The sequence below is a fragment of the Callorhinus ursinus genome, unplaced genomic scaffold (assembly GCF_003265705.2).
Source record: "Callorhinus ursinus isolate GAN/ISIS: 27379988/994484 unplaced genomic scaffold, GSC_fseal_2.0 scaffold6, whole genome shotgun sequence".
In the NCBI taxonomy this organism is placed as follows: Eukaryota; Metazoa; Chordata; class Mammalia; order Carnivora; family Otariidae; genus Callorhinus; species Callorhinus ursinus.
This window is the reverse complement of record NW_027397068.1, coordinates 57,660,467-57,679,967: the sequence shown is the minus strand read 5'-3', so window position 1 is coordinate 57,679,967 and position 19,501 is coordinate 57,660,467. Positions and strand designations below refer to the sequence as shown.

Genomic DNA, 19,501 nt, shown 5'->3' with positions numbered 1-19,501 from the left:
GCGTCCTAAAAGTCCCCTTGCAGCGAGGATTCCGTTCCCTCCCTGCCTAGAGTCTGTATGCGTTCCCTGTGCCTGCCCCAGCCAGACGCTCACCTCTTAGGCTGTGACCCAGACTCGGCCTCCTCCTGCTTCCACACCCCACAATCATGCCACCTCACCCCTGTTCCACTCACTGCTCGGGACTTCCTGACTGCCAGGCCTGAAATGACTCTCCTCACTCTCTGGAGAGGCTGATCAGAATCTCCTGGAACTTCAAAGACCACACTGTCACTAATCTGTTGCCAGCCCAGAGTTGCTATCTGGAAGCTCTCATTGGAATCTCATGACATGGATCCCATCCTTGGAATGCCTTCCTTCATGAGGGTGCAGGTTCTTTGAAGAGGGCCTCTAGACACTCCGATGTAGAAGAGAGGACACAGAGTCGGAAGGATTTAGGTTTGAACCCACTCTTACTTCCTGTGTAGCCACAGCAGGTTACTGACCATCTTTAATCAACAATTCCCCCAAATGGAAAATTAAACCACCACCACCCCCTCCTAGAATTCTGCCACAAATTAGGAGAGAGAGCAAAGAAGTATCTCATACCCAAGTGTGTTTATAGATTTGCTATTTTTTTTTCCCTCTCAAGTCCAAATTATCCAGTCTGGGCTGAGGCAGCCTATGGTAATAAAACATGTCATTTTCCCCCCATTTTGTTTTGACAGGCTATAGAATATAAATGCAAACATTTGAATATTTCACACTCATTTTTTCTCTGGGGAAGCAGGAAAAGAAAACCGAAAGTATTTTTCCTTAAAATGAAGAGGGAGGGCGGGAAGAAGAAAGGGAGGGAGGAAGAGAAGGGGAGGAGGGAGGGTATGGGCCAGAAGGTAGGGTGGGAGAGAGGTCTGAAATGCCTTATTAAAGAAAATTGTAATGTTATTCAACTGAAAACACAGAAGTGCTTCCAAAACACTGTATGTGTCAAGCCCAATTCCTCTATATTTCACAATATTACAAACACAGGTTGGCCAGCGAATCAACAGTGTTTCCCATCCACTCGCCACGGCTACTCCCCAGGCTTTCTGAAGTAACCTGCTTGTATGACTGTAGATGAATCCGAAGCAACCGCCTGCCTGTTTTCTTAACATGGCTTGGCCAGGAGTTGTGAACATTGGCTCGGAAGACCTGATTTCGCAGTGACCAGCCAACACGCCTCACAACTTAGCACTGAGTAGGGCTGGGAGCCAAATTGGCCTTGGCTCTCTGCAGAAAAGAGCCTAAATAACCACAGCAAAGGCATGTGGGGAGGTTCTGTTCGAATTATGCAAGGAAGCTGGCTAAATTTGGTCATTTTCTAAGCTTCCCACAATGAAAACAGCAACTATAAATGTGAGAAAACGTCTCAGGACATAACTCCATATTATAGTACTGATCTGGTTCCCTTTTTGAGATGCTGAAGATGTCATCAAAAAGGAGCCTACATTACTTATAATCTTCCATAGAGCTTGGCTTCATATCATTCATCTTAAGAAAATCCCAAAACTTCAAAATGCATTAATCCCCAGTGAGCTGGATCTTCGTAATATATTCATTCTTAGTGTTTTGGCAAAGTAGCACCATGTCACTAGCTTAATTGGTGGCAGGTTATTTTCCAGTTGTCAAATGATCTTTTCCTACTTAGGAGTCAGAAATAAAAATACTCACTCATAAAGGAACTGAATAATTTGGAACACGAACAACATAAGTATTTATTTGAAAAACATTTTCCATTTAAGTAAAATGGCAAATCAGTTATAGTAGGCTTCTTACTACTAATTCTAATTTGCACTCACAGTTATTTTTATTCATCATATTCAATGATATTACTAAAGAAAACTATTTCACAAACTATTTAGGAAAAAATATATACAGTCTCTCCAATAGAAAGTTAATTAAAAAAACAAATCCAGGCAATATAAAGCTAAGATATGAAACAAGCTGGCATTTATAAACACAATAAATAAATATGTACAAAAGAGTCTGTGCCAACAATGGACAAAGAAAAGCTTCAAAACGGCAGGGAACGATGATAAGAATACAAAGTATCTCAGGACACTAGACTAAGACTAACACAATGTAGTTAAAAAAAGAGGAAAAAAGAAGAAGAAGAAGAAAAACCCCAGGGAATCTGAATTGCTATTATTCTCAAGGTTAAGGTGAACTGAATTTTGGCTCCATAGCTAAATTCCTGCAATTCTTTTTTGAGGGAAACCAATGAAGGTGAGAAGCCCATGCTTGGAACTGGGGTAGAATTTGGCTCAGTCTTTTAAATCCATCTGCAAATGTTTTTATTCAGCTGTTGTTTCTTCATTTCTCCTTACCTGATTACTGGAAATTTCGAAAGCGGAGTTGACATTGTTGTCAGTGATAAAAAAAAAAGAAAATAGTTTCCCAGGTCTGAATGAACAGGAGTAGAAATGAAGGCCATTTTGGAAGCTATCTCTTAAATACTATTAACTAAATATGAGTAGAAATCTTTGGGTAGAAATCTCACAGTAGAACGCTAATGAAATTCTCTCATGAATCTCTAAGGCTTGGGGGAAAGTATATGAAGATTCAGTAACGACTTAAGACTAATTTTCGTCTACACGTAACCTCTGCCAGAATAAGCAGCCTGTTAATAATACACCCATAGAAAAGGATTTGGCTCTACTGTAGCAAATCTTAATGACCTTGAGGTTTACTATCCTTTCCTACTATATACACTCCTCCCCTATGAAAGTCAAGCGGGGTAACGCTCATGTCTCCCAGGCCTGGTCCAGGCTGCTGCAAAATGAAATGGCAATAAAAACCCACCATCATATTATCTTATCATCCATTTAAGTCTGGCAAATAGTTTATGACTGGAGATCAGCAAAAGGTGAGAGACCCCCTGGATGCTGCATAGCCTGAGAGCTCTCCTAGGTCTCAGACTGAGAGGCACCTCCTTTTTGCACAGAGAGAAAGGCCCCCAGGTGCTCAGTTCTGGCTTCTGTCTTTAAGCAGACTGGCGCTTCCTTATCTTCTCATCATGTGGGCTAATGTCTCCTAGAACCTGATGCTTCCCAGATAACCCAGAGCAAATGTAAAAGTACAACATGTATTGAGATCAATTTCTAAGGACCTAGATACAACTCCATCAATTAAGAATAATTTAAATGTCATCTCCAACACATTCACTAGGAAGCAGATCACTTAGGGTAGTTTGAAAATTAGGTAACCTGCTTAATATGCATGCCTTGTACGCAGAAACCTAATTTATTTATCTATCTTGCCAGACCTCCTCTGGCTCTTATAATCAGAGGACTGGTGTACAAATGGTTTTTAGACTAACAATTGCAGACCAACATGTTTATAAATTATTTTGACTATGACAAGTCACCCATATGTCTCAGTTTATATTCTTTGGAACAAAACACTTGAAAAGGAAGTAAGAGGCTTTCCAATTGTGCAAATGGAAATGTCTTAAAGTCCCTAGAGCAAGGACAGGACCATAGAATCTCAATGATTGTATTTTCTAAAAGGGAGAGACTATTATACAGTGTATATATAGTATGCCTGATGGAACTCCTCGTTCCTCCCATGAGTCTATGGGCTCAACAGATAGAAAAGGAACAAAACCAGAAGTCTAAGGGATTCATTCTTCAACAAGTAGTGGGAAGTCCACACTAATGGAATCTCAACATTACACTTTACTCAAATGTATGGGATTAAATTCTAATTAATGATGATGCTTAAACCTTGTGTCTTGAGTAGGATAAGTGAAATAGTAGAAATTTACAGGGCCTCATATTCACTGGGTCAAAATTTTAGAAATTCTTTCTCAAGCACATTAATGTTTTGAAGGTAAAACACTTGGTATAATAAGAACAAATTCCTTTCTAATCGTTGGGTCAGGCATTAAGCATTTTTTTGTATCTGTGGTTGAAAATTTATGGAAAGAGGAAATGTTATTGCATTCATAGAAACTGGCACTGAGAAGGAACTTGAGGGCATCCAAATAGTTGTGACTATTTTACACTATTTGTCCATTTGTCCACAAATGGACTATTTGTCCATTTTACTTTACTTTACTTTACTATCCATACGCTTTTTATTGTTGAGAAAGATGATACAGCAAATGGCTATATCTAAAACCTAATAGGGGGGCGTGAATGAGCTCTAAGCTATGCTTGTCCCTCGCTCTGCCCCTCCTTTGTCCACTGACTTTAATGTCCCCCACTCTCCCTGAGTTCTGATTAGTCCAATCCAATTATATATTTTAAAAAATCATATCCCCTGTGGCTACTGGGACATGTTGCTCTCAGTACTAAAGTTTTAGTGATGATCAAAACTCCCCCATGGAAGAAATACACTGAAAAGACAGATTTTTTTATATTTCACAAAAGCCTTCTTAACAAAGTACATTCCTCATACACGTACACACAGTTATCTAGGTCACAGCACATTCACATGTGCTAGTCATGGTTTTCCCTGCTTGCAGAGCTTCATGTCTCCGTAGACAGATTCTTCTGTTATATACTAAACACATTAAAATTTTGTGCTGTGGCTGAAGGTGTCTGACATGATAATATTTTTATAGAAGTTGTCTGAATGAGCATTGCAATAACCCTTGACCTTGTCAATGACCTGGTGGACAGGGATGATTGATGTTTGTTCTCCATCAGCATGGGTCAATTTTGACGAGGATTTGTCCACGAAAGCATTGTCTGCAAGAAATGATACCATAAATTAGACTGCGAGATGAAGTGACATGCCTAAGGGCCACCAAACTGGACACTATTTTGCACATTACAGAAGTACACAAAGGAAATGAAGGCCTGTTCTTTCTTAGGTTAGGTAATAGGCAGCACTAACATTTCATGCTTTTCATCTTCAAAGTGCATTCCTATGCATGAATGAATGTTAATTTGCCTTCTAGTAATGTATGTTGGAATTTGTTTCAAGAAATGTTCCTGTAAAGTGGCATTTTTCAAAGAGTCAGTGAATAGAATAATCAGAAAATTGCCACAAAAATATAATGTGGCAAGTAACTCAAAATAAGCAGAGACAGATTATATGGCAAATAAACTAAAAGTTGCCAAAACATCTATGAAAGAAATGTTTGATGTCTAAGATAGGATTTCAAAATAATACAGGGTGAGGGAAATGGGTAGGTGGCCATGAGTTGACAGGTACAAGGGGACTTATTACACTATCCTCTCTACTTTTTATGTATGTTTACCACTCTTCATAATAAAAATTTTTATAAAATATAATATAAAAGATGTTGGAGAACAAAGTGAATGAAAATAAACATGAAAGTGTATTTTGGACTCATTTTCCCATCTTTTTTAACTTATAAAATGATTGGAATACAGAAAAAGGCATCTTTTATTAATTATTTTTAAATTATAACAATTAAAATTATCAGAAGTATTTTAAGTCTGTGTTTTTATTATCTATGCTACATTCTCAGAATGATGTTATTGTTGATGGTAATAATATCAGAGCAACTGATGGTAATAAAGGACTGTTAAATACATTTCTGTTCTGAATTTCCCAATTTTATTTATTTATTTATTTTTAAGTTTTAATTTTAATTCCAGTTAATTAATACACAGTGTAATATTAGTTTCAGGTGTAAAATTTAGTGATTCACTGCTCAATATCATGTATTTAAGTATTATTTCCCTAGACCCAAAACCTTTCTAAAATTATTTCAGATAGTAGTCTGAAACTCACATCAGCCCTATTATCTTTACAAATATATACGACTGTCTTCATGTACCCTATGAATATCTTGTAAGTATCGACTCTCTTCCCCTTCCCAACACATTTTGGTGAAAAATTTTACCCTAAAATTAACCACAGGGATCTCACACCAATGAAGGAACAAATGTGACCTTCTACAAAGTATTCAGTTCCCTACATTGTATATTCTCTATTTACTGTGGAAGAGGCAAAAACTCTATCATGAAAAATTGCTTCTAGGAATCATGGCTCCAAATTTGGAATGTTCATTTCAGGCATTTTTATGTTTTGAGTAAGTTGCCCCCAGCATGTGACATAACATGAAAAATCCATCAGTAATTGGTAAAAGCCATCATTGCTGTATCTGCTGTCTTTGGAAATGACTCAAACTGTTCAACTACTGTCTTCTGTTGAAGGAGACACTAAATAAAATGAAGGCTAAAAGAGGAAATGGTGTGTCCACCCCATACTAAAGGAAGAAAGAGAGAATAGATGGCTCATGGGAAGAATGGCAGACTGAAGCATGGCAGAAGGATTACATCTCAGGACTGGTGAGGAAAGCCTTAGGGAGTCATTTTAGAAAGTCCCCCTCCCCATTTAGCTCTCAGCAAGCTGACCGATTCTGTGCTTCCTTCAGTTCACATATTCACTAGCCATTGGTTTTCTATTGGGGATTTTTCTATTAATTTAAACATCAGTAACAAATAATTTGTGCTTGATGTTTTTAGAAAAACCATACATCCTCAGAGAAGCTTCAAGGATACACTCATTCTGCTTCATTGACAACTTCCAATGGCATGTGCCTTTGAGAGATTTTTGACCAGCTCCTTTCCAAATATGTGATCCAATTTTCTGGGTCTTCATAGTCAATAAAGTAGAATTGTGAGCAAGGGCTGTATTTCAACATGTATGCTATTCCCAGTCCTCTGGTTAGACATTATATCATTAACAATAGAGATTTTGATTACAGCAGCAAGTTTGAAAACCAGGGGCTAGGGAAATGAACTATTATTTGACCTATGCTGAAATATCAAGCAGGTAAAAATCTTCAAAAAGCAGGCTTGGAATTGACAATTTCTCTATTATGACTTCTATGAATGTACCATGACATAGCCAGTAATTCATAAGAGGAGTGGAAAAGAATTTCACTCTTTTCTATAACAAACTTCTCAAGTACTGCTTTTTTTTTTTTTCCATTATTTTACCTGATATGTGACCCATTAACTCCAGAGCATGGTACATTTCCTAGAAGGAGCAGTTTGCAGACACCCCATGCAGAGAAGAACCAGCACAGCACACAACCATTTGAAATTTCAGAAATTCCAGCTCAATGCAGGAATGTCATTGTGCTAGCTGAGAAGTATTGTAAAGAACAAGCAATTTTGCTGGTGCGGCAAGAGTCTTAGTTTAATCCATGCAAATATCCTTTTATTACCTTGCAAAAAATTCATGCATTCAAAAAAGTAAGAAAAGTTTACCTGAATGATCCACTTTTGCTGAAGGAATGCTCTTAGAAGACATTATCTACACCATAAACATATGAATTTCTAGATCAATTCCAAGAAATAAACCAACTAGATATCCATGATGATATGCAATGACTTTTTGCATACTCCAAGGGACCCAAGTATACCAGCCGTCACACTGAGAACTGGCGAGGTAGCTAAAGGCCATTTGTACATCAGTTGATTGGAAACCATAAATTACTATGTCACAGAAGTAATGTCATATAGCTGACTTATGCTAGTTGACAAGAACTCATTTAACGCCAAGGGTTTTGTTATGGGAAACAGAAACACAATAATGCATTCCTTAAAAAAAAAAAAAACATACACAACACTTTGAAATAGTAAAGTTTTTCATTGGCACTTCCATTTTTGTATTTCCTTTTATCTTTTGGTCAGTTTTCCCCATGATCCCTAATATGCCTAAATATTTCATTAAGACTTCCAAAATGCCCGCTGTTCCAAATAATCTACTTTGTTATCTTCTTTCCCCTTTCGATAATGGCATTTTTCTGGCTAGCTATTCTCAGCTATGTTAAGAGGAAAACAATTTAGTTGGTCTAATCCCTGTTCATTCACAACTGATGTATAATGCACTGTTTGCATTTTAGAAGGGCAGGCAAAATGAGTATTGTTTTATAAATGGGATTGTTTTAATTTCTCTTTCCGCCACTTCATTATTAGTGTATAGAAATGCAACAGATTCTAGTATATTAATTTTGTATCCTACAACTTTACTGAATTCATTTATCACTTCTAGTTGTCTTATGGTGGAGTCTTTAGGGTTTTCTAAGTACAGTATCATGTCATCTGCAAATAGTGAACGTTTTACTTCTTCCTTACCAATGCAGATGCCTTTTCTTTTTCTTGTCTGATTGCTATGGCTAGGTCTTCCAAAACTACGTTGAATAAAAGTGGTGAGAGTAGACATCCTTGTCTTGTTCCTGATCTTAGAGAAAAAGCTCTCAATTTTCACCACTGAGTATGATGTTACCTGTGGGTTTTCTCATATATGACCTTTATTATGTTGAAGTATGTTCCCTCTAAAACCTACTTTGTTTTTATCATGAATGAATGTTGTATCTTGTCAAATGCTTTTTCTGCCTCTATGAAGATGATCATATAAGTAACCAGTTTTATGGCTGATTAAATAAAGTGAAAAATTCATTCCTTATAAATAAAAGATATTTTGTGCCAGGGAACTAGGTAGAATAATCTATCTCAGACTATACACCTGTCAGAAATTTTCTTACACTGGTGTTTAAAGAAGGATAACAGACCTCTTAATTTTAGGCAGAACTGTTTGTGTACAGGACTCGGAGGCTGCATCTTATAATGGAAGAGAGTCCACAGTTTTTATTTGATTCTTGTGAATGTCCTCTACTCCAAGAAATTTTTACAACTGCTATCCTAAGCTGCTCTAAATTTTCAGATCTTTAATTTTGTAATTAACAAACTCTCTAAACACTCAAACATTTTTCCATAGTGCTACCTTGAATCTCAGGCAGTGGCCATTCCAGTGGCAAGTTACAGACTGTGGCGTAAGCAGGGACATGTAAAACAATTCAAATGTACATAATGGTCATTTGAAGTTCAAATGTTTGCAAAATGAACATTTACAGATATACACTTCCTATTTGCAGAAAGCCAAATATGAATCTCTTCAGTGTCATTCACCTCTGCTTATGTTTAATAACTAAACAAATTCAAAATTAAGTTATTTCCATTATCCTTTTAGAAGCATCTTTAATTAGGAAAGTGCTGGTGCTAAGTGTTGACAGCTGTTTGCTTGAAGTATAATTAGTATTTCAAAATAGCAATTCTGGTTTTTTCCTTTGAAGTTATTAAAAGATTGCAAATTTCCACACCATTCACTGGCTATCAAGTACTGCAAAAGAATCTTTATCTCCGCATTGTCTTCAGGATTGTTCATGCACATGCTCAGTGTCAGAACCTGTGGTCATTGCAAATATCATGACAATCCAGAAGATGAACAAAGACATGTTTCTCACCATCTTGTACCACTTTCCAAATATGATGCTCTCTATTTTATCGTATTGAATCAGTGATTTAAAGAGCAATTGGCAATAACACTTTCAATGGTTAAGGACTTAAGTCTTAAATGTAATATATCCTGGATGGTGTTTCTACCTATTCCCATGTCAACTTGTCAATTAACTTTCACAATAAGTTATAAAACCTGAAATACGCAGTATTATGAATAATTGCAACTCAGTTTCTATATTTTTAAAATAAAAACATAACTTTTTAAATACCATATTTTTGAAAAGACAACAAAGGTTTGAATCAAATGAAGTTACAATAATATTCAGAGCTAATAATATTATGGCTATGTAGATTCAATTTTGGTTCTAAAACTTAAAAAAAGAAAGACAAAACATTCACAAAAGTGCCGCATAAGGTCGGTCTTCAAATAGATTTTGATTTTCATAAATCTAACATAAACACCCTAAAGGGCACTGTTATCTATCAAGCTTCATGATATGCCAATTGTAATAAAAAGATGATGAGAAATGGACCAGAGAACATCTTTGCCACCGTCAGAATGACTCACCAGTGTGGCTATTCCTCTTGAAGTAAGTGGTAGAGCTGGATTTGGATTTGGATGTAAGGTATGTTGAGTTGGACCCAATGGAGCTTGAGGACAAAGATTTTCCTAGATTATCAGAACTTTTCTTGATGATATTGGTAGCTGTCTTGCTCCAGTCTGAAAGAAATAACATCTCTCCATGAATGTGTTTTGGGGAGCATATGGTCTACTGTGAAGAATCAACACCACATTATTTAATTTATCCAAAGCATTCAATTCTGTATATGCTAGCAACGGCTCAGAGAAGAGACTGGCATATAAACTGAAGAAGTAAATTTCAAACTCTGACCTGTTGCACATATTGTTTAAAATCCTACTTCAATTTTGTAAGGGTGAGAGGTAATCACAGCCAAAAAAAGTAATACTATTCAAGTATTTTTTTTTTATAACGAGAAAAATGTCTTTGCCTAAAAATGTGATTGAGGGCCTCAAAAACGTGGAAAGAAGCACATCGTATGGTGGAACCTCTGGATACCTGAGTTGTTAAATTAGACACAAAATCTTGGACAACTCACTTCACCTGGCTGGAATTCATGCTTCTCAGTGGAATAGAAGGGTTAGGCCCAGAGTCCTCAGACCGCTTGCAGTCCTAATATTCAAAGACTCCAACTAAGTGTCTTCATGTGCACCACCTTTACAATTCGCTACCATTGGGACTGGCTGCTCTGACAATGGAAGACCAGAGGAGGAAGGTTTCTGACTACTCTTAGGTATAAAAACCAATTACCAACATGCCACTTTACCTGAGTTGTCTGCTAACCGAAATCTACCACAGCAGAGATGCCGCCTCCACTGTTTCTGAACATTCTCCTTCATAGCACAGTGGAAAATAAATATAAATAAGCCTGGAACAAAAGAAAATATAAACATTTAAGCCAATAGACACATTTTTAAAGATAAATCTTGTGAAACACATGGATTCATTTTAAGTTTTTTTTTTTTTTTTAATGTCTGAGTCACTAAGGAACTAGAATAATTACACATATCTGATTCTGTCTTTGCCTGTTCTGTTCAGCAATTGTTATGACTTGGCCCAAAGGTTAAGCTGAAATGGGCAATTTTCAATTTAAGAGGCCTTTAATACTTCCCCTATGTTTGTTTTAAAATTCTGTGAAAGCATCACAAAAATCATAGAAAAAAAGAGAAAACTGAAAGTATCTATAAGCTCTGTTGCAGTTTGTGTATTCTAAGCTATTTTATGTGTACATATTATTGTAAATTTGGGCCATAGAAAAATAGTATTTTTGCACGTCAAAAATGGCCAAAAATCAGCAAATTCATCTGGCTCTACCTGGACTGTTTTAGTTTCTCAACATTTTTTAAAAAATTTTATTTATTTGAGTGAGAGAGCGAGTACCCGAGCGAGTGAGAGAGAGCACAACCATGAGGGGCAGAGGGAGAAGAGGAGAGAATTTCAAGCAGACTCTGTGCTGAGCGCAGAGCCCAACAAGGGGCTTGAACTCTCAACTCTGAGATCATGACCTGAGCCGAAACCAAGGGTCGGACGCTTAACCAACGATGCCACCCAGGTGCACCCTGCCTTTCTATATTTTCTATGGCTACACTCCAGTAGGTGCTCATTTTCTCCAGCCTTGTGCTATGAGTGCCATATGCTAATTTTTACATTTGTCCCCATTCGCTTCTCTTCCCGCCACCACCACCACTTACAGGACATCTTCATTGGCTGTATCTCTACTTAGCAGCATCTCAAACCCCTCATGTTCCAGATAGACACCCTCTTCATCACTACCCTCAAACCAACATCTCACCTCAAGCTCATTCCTGCCCAATACCATGTCAAAGGCTCTTCTTTCAAATCTTTCCATAACTGCTTCCTATCTGTCACTCAGGTGTTAGATCAACTGTTAACTCCTCAAAGAGGCCACAACCAACTGTTTATTTCATTTTACTTTTATGTTTTGGCTCTAGTCACACCCTTGCACACTAATCAGTACCTGATATCCTTGTATTCCTCATTTATTCATTTATTTGTTTGCTTGGTTGTCTTTTGCTAGTAGATCATAAGCTCCAAGAGCACAGGGATATTTGTCACTCAATGCTGCACTGGCTGGCCGTGCCCAGAAGGATACCAGAAACTAAGCAGGAGCTCCATGAATGTTGAATGAATGACTAAGAAGCGTGATTAACTGCTCATCTATTTACATGAGTTAACTGAATACTTATATGTACACTCTAATGTGTTAACTGGATTTGGGGGTGGGGACGAGTAAGAGTAGAACACAAATTAAGGAGCCACAGAATATAATGAAAATATATTTAAGGCAAAAGTTTCTAAAAAGTATGCAACCTAGTTGCCAAAGTACTACCTTAGTGATATACCACAGTAACCAGAATACCTACATAAGGGAGGGTCTTTTAGAGGACATAGAGCTTAAAGTGAACCTGAAGAAAGCTTTGGGTAGGGAGGCAAAAGAAGTTCCCCAAAAGGGTAATTCATTCAGTGACTACTCAGCACTATTAAGCAGGAGGAACCGTTGTTTTAGGAGCTGGATATTCACATGCAAACAAGGTAGATGATCACTGCTTTCATGAGGCGATGGGTCTAGCATGGAAAGATGTAAAAGTAAAAAATATTATAGTACATTTAAGGGACATTAAGACTTTAAGACTTATCTGTTCTTTTCAAATATGGAGTACTCATCAAGAAAAGTGTAAATTACGTTGTAGCCTATACAACTGGAAAAGTGGGGAAAAGTATTGAGAGTACTCTCTTTTGATGTGTGTAGTTAAACTTGGAAAATATGTCTATGGTTATTCTTGTATGTTTTTATGTTTCAATATCTTAACGCAAAATGGCCCAGAATTCTATTCCAGAATAAATTGCATTATGAACTATTAGAAAAGAAACATGCTGGATTGCTACAGGATGGGCCCTGATTTCAGTGAAGGACCCTGGCTGATTCTCCTCCTCTGGGATTGACCTCTTTGATCATCAATGAGTGCCCGACACTCAGGAGGTGCTCTATAAATTCCTATTGCTATCCCTGGTCACTGATTTCAATAGGTAGCTAGCCTATTAAAAAGTTCCTGGGAAATACAAATGCATTCATCTCTAAGAGGTATAAATAAAACATACAATGACCTAGGTGAAATAATACTGGTCATCGGTAATGTTACCAATTTATTCTTTTTATGATTACATCATCTATATATCTTTTATTTATTATTTTATTACTGATATTTTATTCTTAATAATTAGTAAAGGAAATACATCCTAGTGACCTAGTTATTTGTCCAAAATGATAACAGATTTCAATCATTCAGAAAACAAACGAACACACACATATACAGCTCGTGAGGACCTGTGCTGTGGGCAGGAGGGTGGCAGCTCCGTTGGGCAGGGGGAGCCGGAGAGAGGAGACCTGCTTGCAGACCTGCCTGGCTCAGGCATGACAAGTCTCAGAGTAGGGGGTAAGATTTTCTTCCACACCCCAAACCCTCATAGTCAGCACCTGCAGGCTGACCCACCTTCCCAGGGAGTACGGAGTAGACATCACTGGGTTCGGACCTCACCCTCACACTGACTGACTAAATCTGATTGCTTGTCAAAACCTTCCCACACCTACAACCCCAATTCCCTATGCCGTTTGCTGATACAGATAATCCCTTTAATAGGTAAACATGCCTTTCAGTAGCACTGGTAGTGTGAGTAACCAAGATATATAAATAATTTGAATTGGTTAACAGAGTCTTTGAAGTTTCTACAAGGGGGTGGCAGTTTCTGAGGAAAGGGAGCAGGGCACATGAAAGCCTAAGGTCAACACAAGCCACAGATGAAGGGAGCTGCTGTTTGAGGGAACAGAGCCCCTGCCTTGGGTTTTTGTGAACTGGGGCAGAATTTGCAGGGTTTGTTCTTGGAGGTATTTTTGTCAGATAGCTGAAAACCCAGGTAACCATGTGTTCTTAAGCCACTGTTTCACAAAAATTATTAAATATTAGGGCTAGGAGAGATTACAAACTTCAATTAGAAACTTTGCTCCCCAGAAGTCACTCAGGATAGGGCCTCACACTGAGCAAATGATTTCCTTTTAGTTGAGGGCAGAAGGTGAAAGTTGCCAGATGTTGCTTCCTTTGTGTTGCACTCAGCAATTTTTTACGCATGTCCTATCTACTCGAGGAAAAAAAAAAACTTTAGGGGTTATGTCTGGTGTTTTGAGGACACTGGGAGGGAACTAGTTCTTGGATTCACTTTGTCACCCTTGCTGGGATGCTAAGATGGGCATTACTTTGAGGATCTGATGCTGACCACAGTCACGAGGAGAAGGTTAAAGATAAAACTGACTTAATAAAACAATTTTTTAGATTGTGCAGTGCTGTTCTAAATTATAATTGCACAGCATTAGATGATATTGCCTATATTTAAGCATCTGCATGTGCCAGTAAATCTACAGGCATCCAGTAAGTTCAAGAGACGCTGGAATGTAAATTAGATTCAAAATCTGAACATCTCTTCTAAACTGCTGTGATTGCAGTCATTGAAATTGCCCCCCCCCGAACTGCAATGCTATGAAACAAAATTAAATGATAGGCACGAGAAATTAGAATTCTTAGGAGTTAATATATTTTTAAATGCCAAGGTATTTAAAAATACCTGATTCTTTAGCCATGAGATACATTTCCATTTTAAATCAGAATAGGATACTCGTAATATATTTTACTATTCATAGTAACTAGTCCTTTCCATGTGAATTAAATTAGTCTGGCAATAGATACTGTACCAAAATTCCCTACAGGACAAAACATCCCTTTTACAGTTCAGCTGTGGGAAATGTGGTAGGTATGCACATCTGGAAGAATGCACATACTCAGTATGCTGAGAAATTCTAAATACTTCAGGGAGGAGGAGGAGAAAATGCAGCAGGAGAGCCAAGGGAACTTGGAGGCCAAAGTGAAAAAACAGAGGGCTACTCCCTCTTCAGTTTTGAAGGGTTTTTTTTTTTTCTTTCTCATCTATTTATAGGTCTTGGTGCCAGAAGCAGAACTAAAATCATAAAACTTTAGAGTTCTACACTGACATCCAAGGGAATCTGTTTGATTTCTCATCCCCATCTCTGCTCTCTTTCTAGCAAATGTTTTCCCTTTGAGAATCTTCCTATCAACCACATGGCACCTCAAAGAGTATTTCCATACCACCTGGAAAAATATGCTCTTCTAGCTTTCTGGAAAGGGCTTTCCGCTGTGACCAGGGACCAGGATAATTGGCCTTTACTATTTCATACAGACTTACAGCTTTATTTAACTGACCAGGGAGTAGAGAACATTGCTCATAAAAATTAGAAGCTGAAATGGGTGAAAAAAACTGAATCAGAATTGAAATCTTTACTTCATCCTGACAGGCTAGTGCTAGTTCCATGAAACCTTTATCATCTCACAAAACACAGCTCATGAATTGTGAATTTTAGCCTGAAAGACCACCACTCTAATGAATCCAAGCCAAAGTTCCTGAGCAATAGTTTCTTTGACCTGATAACAGCTTCGATTCTTTATTTTACCTTCATGAACCCAGATTCTATGCTGGAACAAGCATAAAACAGACAGATTCCCAACCCCTCCTCTACCTGTCCATCCCCCTCACCCTTGCTTTCCCTTTACCACACCATCTTTCACTAACCAGAGGGACCTGCTCCCTTAAAAAACAAAAATTTAGACCAATATGCAAATTCAAGATGTTTACTTCTCCATAAACTGCAATGTTCTTATTTAAAATAAGTGACATTTTCAATTTTGATGGCAGATGGTGTTCCAAGTATGTGGGATGGTGGGTCTGCTCAGGGGCACTGCCAGGGAAGAAAAGGTAATGAACTCCACCTCCTCAAATCTTCCCTGGGAAGCACATCACAGGCCAAGCTTGGGTCAGCAAATACAGCGAAGAGACACCTACGAGAGTGACCTAAACGTGGAGTGAGCAATATTCTGAAAATTCGTCATCAAGAAGTAGATTTGGTTTTTGATACCTAGTCCTTTCACGGACCTGGGAATGCCTTCAAGCAGCATGTCTGGGGGGGAAAAAAAAAAGCTTCCCTCTAAGTATTAGTGCTATGTTTGCTGTAGATTTTATGAGCTGTGTTTAACCTTGGTCTTTATAAAAGCTATTTATGTATTTAGAAAAAAAATTCTAAGCCTCAATATTTTGGCTAGGGATTTGGCTCATGCATGGGACTCATTCTCTTTGGTTGATTCTGGCAAAGATTTGGGGCTTCTTGGGGCAGATGTAAAATGAGCAGCCAAAGGGATGTTCTCAGATCTTTAGCCTTATTATCAAAAGTTAAAAAAAAGATGCCAAGGAACAATTTCCCTTGGATATAAAAATGAAAGCGGGACAGTAAAATTCAGGACAGCACATACTGTCATTCTTTCTGGGCTCCAAAAGGTCACTTTTGAGAAGCCTGGCTGGAGGGGAAAACAACAACAAAACAACAACAACAACAAAACCCGAAATCAAAACCCAAACCTTGGGTCCTCAACTCTCAATGAGTGCTTTACTGACAAAAGGCCACTGACACTTTCAGCAAGATTGTCATCAACAAATTCCGACAACTGGCCTCCCTTAACTTTTTCTTATTCTGGTTAATAAAAGATCCAGAAACAGAGTTAGGGGCAAGATTGTAGATTAGCTATAGATAAGTTCAGGGATGCAGGGTGGAGTCAGAGTAGGTAGTAATGATGAGTGAATGGTGATCTTAATCAGGTGCACGGGCATAAGCGGTTCTGGAGTTTTGATGGGAAAATCAATCAAGAATTAATCAAATCACATATGTGGGCAAAAAAGGATGCATACTCTAGATAACTGACTTTTTCTTTCTTTTTTTTTTTAAGTAGGGTCCACACCCAGGGTGGAACCCAATGCGGGGCTTGAACTCACAACCCCGAGATCAAGACCTGGGCTGAGATAAAAGTTGGCCTCTTAACCGACTGAGCCACCCAGGCGCCCCAAGAGAACTGATTTCTGACAAAAATGGTCTCGATTACCTCTCAGCTTCCTAGCAAGCCTGAGTCCAGGTCTCTGAATGGCTCATATATTCTGTTGTCACAGACACAGCCAGATGGGTTTATGGTGTTCTGTGGAACCTCTTGAATCCTCCTTTCATACTACCAAGATGCCCTTTAGAAAATTATTTCTCTGTGGCACAAAATGCCCTGCCAAAAGATGAGTAATTTATTTCCTTGCAATGTGTGACATCTCAGCCAACATGACATCGTTTCAGATGTTAGGGTTTAAAGGTGGTTCATGTCTTTACACCTTGGCACCAATGCCCTATGTTCCATATGTGATTATGACATAGCTTAGCTGTCAGGAGGCCCCTAACCCTTAACCTGACTTAATTTTCTTACTTTACCAATAAGATTAAAACAATAATAAATATATTTCCTTAAATTATTTTTTTTCTGAGTAGGGGTAAGAATAAATTAGCATTTATTCATTAAGCATATAATTACTAACAGTCTTTTCAATGGATACAGATACTCACTTCCTAGAACCTTTGAAACAAAAAATTGAAGGGCAGTAATTTATTTTTCTTATGCTTTATTCCCCAATAATGTATTTTTCTATTTTCATATATGCTATATTGTAAATATTACACTGTCAGATTCAGACTGATCTTGGGGGAATCATTAACTCCTCTGAGCTTGTTTATTCATCTATAAAATGCAGAAAATACCCTCTTTCTTGGGTACCTTCTTTCTGCACTTGCTTTAAGAATTACATCTAATCATGGATGTTGTGTGTAAGCTTTTTATAAGCCACAATGCACTATGCAAATATAAATTATTTCTGTTGCTCTGGGTATATTTTAATGTTATCAAATTAATGGCAAACATTATCTCTGAGTAGAGTGATAATAACCTTCTGTGTTCACCATGGCATCTTCTATTTTCAGAACCATATGCTACATCTTCTTATGTTGTCATAAATATGTACAGAAGATGGGCTGATTGTGCCTGAGACGATTAGTCAATATTATTTCACATGCCTGGAGAAGGAAATTTGAAGACCAACTTCTTGCTATGGGACTAGACTTCAGATCTTGATAAACTTGTCAGGAGTGTTACACTTACCTATATGTTGAAAAAGCCTAATCTAATTGATAGCGTCAAATGCTTTTGTACAGTTAATGAAGAAAATATACAGCCTGAATACTGTTTATGACTTTTATAATGAGCAACTTTGTGCACGTACTGCATCTCAGAGCAGTAATCTATTCTACAAGCACATCAGTATTGCCAAAGGCTAGAGGAGCCATAGAGGACTCTGGCCACGATCTTCTCAACAATCAGGGAATTGCCTTTTACTTCTTTAAAATGAGTTACACTGTATTTCCTGAAGTGTAGGCTAATGTTCCCAGGCACGTGAATTATGATACACTTTTGTCAAACATCTGTTCCCTTTTAGATAGCAATGTGTATGCCATGTCATTTTCTCAAGTTGTATTCTTTAGAAAAAATTAAAATTTCTAATATAGCGATCTGCCAGTTTCATCCTGGGAAAGCAACAAAGATAACAAAAGCAGGTAGATATGTAATACCACCATGGCAAGAGAAGATATATTTATCTTTTCATCTTACAAGAAAAAAAAATCAGTGGATTGATTAAAATATAACTTGTTGAAGTGAAGAAGGTAAAATAATAATAAAACAAAACAAAACAATATACTGTGGAAAATTAGAAAACAATAAACTTAGGTTCAGGCTTGATTCAATTCATGATTTCATTTGCTTATTCAAGTAGGGAGAATTTATTACAAGCCACACAGATTATCATAATTTTCTGAATTCAATTAGCACTATTTTTGGCAATTAAGGTGTATGGTTGTAAATGTCCATAAAAATTAAAAATACATATATGAATAACAAAGATATATATTAAAACTGAACATTAAGATAAAAATATTTAAAAAGTATGTACAAAATTTTAGTATGTAGGCTATGCAAATTTATGTAAGTACCCATATAATTATACATGTGTATGTGTGTTTGAACACACTCATCACATCCATTCTTACTTCTAAGAATCCTGAAAGATAAAATGGATTTTTCACATGTTTCAACCAAAGTTTTGAAGACAGACACAAAAACGAAAATGAAAAGAAAGCTGTTGGTAGAGGCCACTCGGGTGATATAGATGTCCTGGCCTCCCTGCCGACCCATGGTGAACACCTGACCTTCTCGGAGGCTCCACCTCTATAATGCTAAAGGGTGACTTGTGGGATTCAAAATGAAGACGCTGCTCAGCTCCAAGCTAAATCTGAGATTAAAATTTGTTTGGCATAGACTTAGTTTTTAGAATATTGTATCACATTCTAGACCTTCAGCCACTGCTAAGTCTAATAATCACAGGCTTCAATTAGCTATGGCATGGCATTAAGCAAGACCGCTCACCCTAACCACTCTAGAAAAATAAGAGTTTACTTTAATGAAACTCAACACCAGTGATGAGTGTTTTGTGGCAGCATAGTTCCAAACTTTCTCTTGACTCTTTTCATATACCCCCAGCCCCTCCAGCCCCACCACAGTCTAACATACTGCACTGCCTTGTCTCACCTGGGCCACGAGAATAGCCTCTACCTCCCTGTTCTCCCTACGGACATTATGGAGCAGCTCTAATCGCTTCTCCACATTACGTCCAACTTCG

The 19,501-nt window shown here is 37.6% G+C and overlaps 1 protein-coding gene across 5 annotated transcripts in view; it reads right to left on the bottom strand.

The window, feature by feature from the left end:
- Positions 1 to 1,702: 1,702 nt before the first annotated feature.
- Positions 1,703 to 19,501, bottom strand: part of ADGRG6 (adhesion G protein-coupled receptor G6) — a 136,164-nt gene continuing 118,365 nt past the window's right edge. For 3 of the 5 annotated variants that reach the window (XM_025866120.2, XM_025866129.2, XM_073894016.1), the window contains 3 exons: positions 10,593 to 10,694; positions 9,814 to 9,966; positions 1,703 to 4,709 (listed from right to left, as the gene is read on the bottom strand). In XM_025866120.2, the coding sequence (XP_025721905.1) occupies positions 4,531 to 4,709; positions 9,814 to 9,966; positions 10,593 to 10,694 (434 nt within the window). In that variant the 3' untranslated portion in view covers positions 1,703 to 4,530. Of the gene's footprint in view, positions 4,710 to 7,211; positions 7,258 to 9,813; positions 9,967 to 10,592; positions 10,695 to 19,501 lie in introns of all 5 variants that reach the window. The other 2 variants (XM_073894015.1, XM_073894017.1) reach the window with 1 other exon arrangement.